This window comes from Solea senegalensis, linkage group LG1, assembly GCF_019176455.1.
Source record: "Solea senegalensis isolate Sse05_10M linkage group LG1, IFAPA_SoseM_1, whole genome shotgun sequence".
Lineage (NCBI taxonomy): Eukaryota > Metazoa > Chordata > Actinopteri > Pleuronectiformes > Soleidae > Solea > Solea senegalensis.
In genome coordinates this window covers 23,579,758-23,586,885 of record NC_058021.1, presented here as the reverse complement: position 1 = coordinate 23,586,885, position 7,128 = coordinate 23,579,758, and the positions used below count along the sequence as shown (strand labels likewise).

The 7,128-nt window shown below is 39.6% G+C and overlaps 1 protein-coding gene across 1 annotated transcript; it reads left to right on the top strand.

Annotated features, from left to right (window-relative positions):
- The first annotated feature begins 653 nt into the window (after positions 1 to 653).
- Positions 654 to 6,718, top strand: LOC122765164 (immunoglobulin kappa light chain-like). The gene is made up of 5 exons (XM_044019292.1): positions 654 to 696; positions 790 to 1,110; positions 1,295 to 1,339; positions 5,840 to 6,163; positions 6,438 to 6,718. Exons 1-5 carry the CDS (start codon positions 654 to 656, stop codon positions 6,659 to 6,661), a joined length of 957 nt encoding a protein of 318 aa, XP_043875227.1. The 3' UTR covers positions 6,662 to 6,718.
- The last annotated feature ends 410 nt before the right edge of the window (positions 6,719 to 7,128 follow it).

Here is a 7,128-nt window from a genome sequence, read left to right as displayed (position 1 = left end):
AAATGCTGTTTTCATACACAGTGTTTTATTGACTTATTATAGAAACAGAGGTTTCACAAAAAGTAATTCTGTAAAAGCACTCACTCTCCCACACCAAACCTCATAGAGAAAATCACTGATTTTAGCTGGCGGACACAGGAGCTGCTAGTCCTCTGCTGCCTCGTGTGGTCACTTTGTGTCACTGAGGTCAATCTGAACAAAGGATTTTAAAAGCCGAATTTATAAAAGAAGACATTTGAATTTGAAGGAGAGTGAGTGAACTTCAGTTTATCTCACAGTGAGACAAAGACGTGATCATGTGACGTAGAGATCGTAGAAACTTAAACTGACGTAGATTTTCTTCACTTTTGTTAAAGCTGAACTGTCCCTTTAAGGAGACAGAAACATAATTCTTCGTCTTCATCGTCGACTTTAAACACAGTTTCACACTCAAGTGAATTCTTCTCACATGAAACCTCTTTTTTTTTGTCTCTCACTCGGTGGAAAAACCACAGCAGCTTCAGTGGAGACGCCTGATCAGCAGCTGCAGGGGCTGATGGGAGATTTGACACCGTGTCTTTGTGAAGAAGAAGAAGAAGAAGAATTAGAAGAAGCAGAAGAAGCAGAAGCAGAAGAACAAGCAGAAGAAGACGCAGAAGAAGAAGAAGAAGAAGATGGTTCTGCTCCGAGCTGCTGCTCTGTGCTATCTGTGTTCAGGTGAGTGTCTCCAGCCAATCAGAGGCCAATGATCTCGACCTCTGACCAGCATCACCTCACTGACCTTCTGTCCATCTGTCTGTGTGTCTGCAGCGCTGGTTGCCATGGCAGCAGAGCTGATCCAGGAGCAGCTTTCTTTGACCAGGAGAGTTGGTGATACTGCTTCTTTCAGCTGTGGACAAATTCACCTGTGTAGTAGCGAGTATGTCTTCTGGTACCAGAAGAAAGAGACAGAAACTTTCAGAGTGATTCTGGATATTGATACAGACAATGGTGCCATTGATTCTGGTTACAATCATCCTCAGATTAAAGACTTCACAGCTGCGATGAACAACAACAAGAAGATCTGTGAACTGAAGATAAACAAAGTTCAATCCTCTCACTCAGCCTCATATTACTGCTCCTGTTATTATGATTATGATTCCCACAGTGAGAAAAGTTTCCTGCTGCCTGAACAAAAACCAGCTGAAGATCACGTGTCATGTGACAGGAAGTCCAGGTCACATGGTTCCCCTCCATCATGTTGTTTCATCAACGTTTGTTTGTGAAGAAGATGAACGTGTGAAAACACTCAGGTTTTTGTTCCACTGTGTTTCACTGTGGTTCATGATCTTTGGCTCTGGAACTAAACTTTATGTAACAGGTAAGAAGTCACTTTTAATTTCCTATGAAAACATGAATATTAATTGTTACTTAAAGCTTTAATTAACTGTTATTACTGACATTATCCGTAGCTTTATAGACCCTTGAATCACCTCATTTACATTAAAAATGTTACGTTAAACATGAACGACTGTTAGTAAATGCTTATAAAAGCATTAAGTAATGTAAGTTAATTTTCCCTTATTGTTAAGTGTTTTTAGTGGTGGTATTTTTATGATTTGGTCACAAAGAAACAAAGTCAAACACTGTGAACGAAGCACAGACAGAAACAACATGAAAGTGAAGCAGATGGAGGTGTTTTATTTGATGCTTCTTATTTATATTAAACATGTTTGGAAACATGAGTGCATGTTAAGTTTCGGCCGATAACGACCGCCTCGCTCTTATCAAAGTTTAGACATTTAAACATTTAAACGCTGCAGCAGTGACGCTAACACACGCATCTAAAACATAAACATAGAAATAAATCATGAAATTCAAACGTCGCAGAAAAAAACTGAAAAGACAAATTAAGGACGTGAGGAAACGCGATGGTAGATCTCAGTAATCGACTGAAAAAAAACTCACAAACGATCAAAATACAACAATAAATGAGAAATAAAGACATTAATAATAACAAAGAAAATACAAATGAATAAAATGGATTCAGAAAGTACGATCTAAAACATGACAGTCGATAAAATAATAAGAAATTCTGTTGAAACTGAAAAGTGGAATAAATAAATAAAAACTAAAATAAATGAATTTGTTCTTCTGTCAACTGTCTGGATTTAACTGTAAACATTTTTACAAGATTTTGTACAAAAACTAATAATATTTAAAAAATGATTACTTTTAATTTGTATGATCATAATGGACCATATTAATCTTATTAATAATAACATACGTCTGTTTTCTGTAGTTAAAGGTTTAAATGTTGATCCTCATAATTCCACACAGATAAATACAGAATTATCTATAAACTATAAAGTTTATATTTCATATTTCCCTACAAATCTCTACAAGATTAATATTGTTTTTAAGTTCATTTGTCGTCAAGAACAAAGTTTAGATTCTCTCTGATTCTCACTTATTATATTTTATGAGTGTATTCATGTAAACGTTTTACATTCATATGTTCATTTGAACACATTATGACACAGTTATTATACAAATCATGTTAAATAATAATAATAATAATAAGACAAATATAAAAGTATAACCTGCATCATGATACATTGTTTGAATCAACAGTGAATCTGATTATAAATATTATATTATTGACTTAAAACTGTGTAACATAGAAATGTGATTAATATAATAGTGTTGATTTCTCTGTGACATAAATTAACAATGATAAATGTTTATATAACTCATATATTGATAGTATAATAATATATATTCAAATATGTTTGTATTTTGATTGTTTCTGTTCTCCATAAATATTTATTATGTTTGTTAAAGTGTAGAATTTATTTAAACTTAAAGTGTAAATAAATGAATCATGAGATTATACACATTGTATATTTAACACCGAAATACAAAATAATTCATTTGCTATGTAACAAAATAAATCATGGTTAATGTTTTGGTAACTTTTTCATTTACAGACAGTTTTTTATTATGAAGCAATTTCTGTGAAATTTACTCACAAAAAATCCTACAAATAGAATTCAATATTTTTAAAGAGTAATTATTCAGTTTAATGACAGTAAAATAACGACGTTTGGTCGTAAAATGAAAGAAAATCTGATAAAACAGGAGGTTTGTTTTTGTTGAGGTTAAAATATTATTATTTATTTTTCACTCTTTTCAAACCAAAATACATGAAAAATATAAAGAATACAAATGATAATAATTGTAGCAGTCACTCCTGTTCATTCTTATATTTTCTGATATTATACTATTTTCATCACTATGTAAATGATTGACTTTAAAATAAAGTTATTTTAAATATGATCAGATTTGTATTTGAATTGTCTTAAATGAAAGAATATGATCTCATGAACTTTGATCTGATGATAACATAGAAGACGACGTACAGCACAGTACATGTATGTAAATGTCATTTATGACATTTATGACACTGATATTGTCACATATGTCAATTATATGTTCAAGATTCAAAGACTTTTATTTTTCCTATGTACAGGACACACAGAAAAATCGAAATACTGCTGATCATCTCTCGTCGGCACAAGTTTAAAATAAGACAATAATTTTTTTTTTTTTAAAAAGAATAATTTAAAAATAAAACTAGGTGGTAAGACCTAAACATTTAGGGGACAACAGACAGCAGTGCAAAAATCAGCAACAGGATATGTAATGGTAGCAGCAGATATCTGAAACACAGAGTGCAAAGGGAGGTAGTGTATGGAGTTAAGCATCCTGACAGCCTGATGGATGAAGCTGTTGGTCAGTCTTGTGGAGCGTACCTGGAGGCTCCGGTACCTTCTCCCTGAAGGCATGAGGCTGAGGTGTGGGTGTGAGGGGTCAGTGGTTTCACCCACAATGCTGATGGCTCTACGGGTGAGGCGAGTGTTGAAGATGAGGGAGGGCAGAGAGGCACCGATGATCCTCCTGGCTGTTTTCACTATGCCCTGCAGAGCCTTCCGGCATGAGGCAGTGCAGCCTCTGTGCCCCACAGTGACACAGCTAGTGATGACATTTTCTATTGCTGATGTGATTGGGCTGTAAGTTGGCACATAGTCACGGATCAGCAGTGTGAAGAGCAGTGGGCTGTTGTCATTGTGGCTGGATGGTAGGAGCTTCTTAGGGATCGGTATTATTGTGACGGAATGGCTCAGGGAGATGTTGAAGATGTCTGTCAGGACATCCTTGAGCTCCTCAGCACAGTCCTTTAAAACACGACCAGATATGTTGTCTGATCCAGCTGCCTTGCGTGTGTCGATCCTGGAGAGGGACCTCTGCACGCTGGCTGTGGTCAGACACACAGCCTGTTCGCCCGGGGGAGGGGTGGTCTTCTGTGCTGGCATGCAGTTTTGCGTGTCAAAGAGGCTAAAGTGAAATTTAAGTTGTTAAGCAGCAAGGTATTGTTAGCACAAGTCCGGGGAGGGGGTTTGTAGTAACTGTTTGAATACCCACCAGAGATTCTGTGTGTCTCTGGTGTTGCTGAAGTGACCAGATATTTCTTTTGCTGTATTGTTCCTTTGCTTCCCTGATACCACGAGACAGGTTGGCTCGTGCTGTTGCTAGGCCTGCGGTGTCACCGACCCTAAAGGCTGCATCTCGAGCCCCAAGGAGCCCACAAACCTCTCCAGTCAGCCATGGTTCCTGGTTGGGACGAATGGTGATAGTTTTGCTGTGCGTAACATCATCTGTGCATTTTGTGATGTATGCTGTGACAGTCTCAGTGTATTCCTGTATGTCTGTCCAATTGTTTTGAGTTGCTGCTTGCTTGAAAATATCCAAATCAGTGGTGTCAAAACAGTCCTTCAGAGCATAGGAGGCCTCCTCTGGCCACACACGTACATCCTTTGTTGTCGGTCTGATGGCCCTCACTCTGGGTCTGTATGCAGGTGTTAGCATAATGGTGATGTGTTCAGAGAGACCCAGGTGAGGGAGGAGGGAGGCCTTGTATGCTCCCTTGCATAAACGAGGTCTAATGTGTTGTTTCCTCTTGTTGGAAAATCAACATGTTGGTGCAGTTTTGGTAACACAACCTTAAGATCCGCATGATTAAAGTCCCCAGCGGTGACAAGGAATCCGTCTGTATGTGCTGTTTGTTCCTATCACTGTTGTTAGCGGTGGGAGGGATGTAAACAGCAACTATCAGAACTGTGCGAACTCCCTCGGCAGATAGAAAGGCCGGCACTTAATAATCATAAACTCCTCCAGCGGAGAACAGTGTTTGTACATAACAACATTTCGGCACCAAGCGTTGCTGATGTAAACACACACACCCCCACCTCGTGTATTTCCTCCTTCCCCAAAGATTCCGTGTGGTAGCATGTTAGCCGTGCCAGCTGGATAGTGGAGTCCGGGATGTTGTCATGTAGTCATGTCTCTGTGAAAATGAAAACACAACAGACTCTCACATCACACTGCACACATCTCAGAAGCTGTATGTGATCCATTTTATTGTCCACTGAGCGTATATTTGCTGTAATGAGGGATGGTATCGCTGGTCAGTGTGGGCTAGCTGCCAGCCTAGCTTGGATGCCTCCTCGCTTGCCTCGCTTCTGCTTCCTTTCACACCGCTTCTGACGCCTCCTCTCTGGGTGAGATGTAGCGTGCGGGTCTGGTGATGTGACAGTAGTTTCTCTGTCACTTCCTGATTGTTGTGGTGTTTTGTGTCTTTCTTTATATCGAACAAACAGCGGCGACTGTATCTTGTAGTCAATACAGACGTTACACTACGGACGAAAAAGCGGCGTTTTATTCGTACATATGTTGTATTTGTTCATACAGTAGATGACAAATATAATACATTATAATATTATACATATCATTTATGTTTCATATGTTTTTACTGCTTCAGATGACCCGGTGGTGGCGCCAGTGTTGACCGTGTACCCAGCAGTGTCCCTGGAGGGGCGGAGCTCCCTGGAGGGGCGGAGCTCCCTGCTGTGCGTGGCCTCGGCCATGTCTCCTCCTCCGGTCCAGTTCTTCTGGAAGAGACAGAGGAAGGAGGGCGGTCGTCAGGAGGAGCTGCCCCCTGCTGACGAGGGAGAGCAACTGCAGCTCAGAGAGTCGGGACGCGTCGCCACCATCAGGCTGGTCCGTCATGACGCTCTGTATGCGTATAAATATCGCTGCTACGTCAGACACGAGGGAGGAACAGTGGAAGCTCAGGTAGAACAAGGTAATAAAATGATTTGATTTATCTTATACATATACTGTATGTAGCACTTTAACATGTACGTAAAGTTTGTTTTAACAAAATAAAATCAGACATTTAACATTTCAATTTAAAATGTAAACTTTAAGTTAAAAATGGTGATAAAATAAAGTCAAAAGTTGAAATTTCTAAAACTCTCCTGTAAAAAGTGTAAAAAGTATAAAAACGTCCTGAAAACAAACGTAGAGCGTGAACGTAGACAAAGACTCTGACACCAAGTCTGTTTGAATCTTTACAGAAGTTTCTGCTCTTCCTCCACCGTCTTCTCCTCCACCGTCTTCTCCTCCACCGTCTTCTCCTCCACCGTCTTCTCCTCCACCATCTTCTCCTCCACCATCTCAGTTCCAGGTCCGGTTGCTGGTTCTGTTCTACTCACTGCTCATCCTGAAGAGTCTGGTTTTCAGCTCTGGACTCTTTGTGATCACAGTCCTCACAAACCAGAGAAGGTCCAAACATGGCTGACTGATCTTCTTCTCTTCTCACCATCATGACGTCACACACACACACACACACACACGCACACAAACACACACTCACTCTCCCTGCACCAAACCCCATAGAGAAAATCAGTGATTTTAGCTGGTGGGGACACAGGAGCTGCTGGTCCTCTGCTGCCTCATGTGGTCACTTTGTGTCACTGAATTAAGTCTAAATGAAATATTTCAAACACTGAAGTGACAAAATAAGACATTTGAACTTAGTGATGGATGCAGCAGTGGATCAACAACTCCTGTGTGCTGTGATGTTAAAATCACTGATTTTCTCTGTGGACTTTGGTGTGGGAGAGTGAGTGAGTTTACAGACGTCCACATACACTGACCCCTAGAGGACATTTGGACTCATGGTTCTGTTCTAACTCACATGTTTTATTTACTGGCATCAGAACCAACTTTAAATCAACAAACTCATTTTAGTTCCATCTGTGTAAT

Bases quoted from the DNA above. Each gene is read 5' to 3' on its own strand.
- LOC122765164 (XM_044019292.1), top strand. From the start codon at position 654: ATGGTTCTGCTCCGAGCTGCTGCTCTGTGCTATCTGTGTTCAG. The intron at 1,340-5,839 runs GTAAGAAGTCAC...TTACTGCTTCAG, and splicing joins AACTAAACTTTATGTAACAG to ATGACCCGGTGGTGGCGCCA. The intron at 6,164-6,437 runs GTAATAAAATGA...GAATCTTTACAG, and splicing joins GGAAGCTCAGGTAGAACAAG to AAGTTTCTGCTCTTCCTCCA.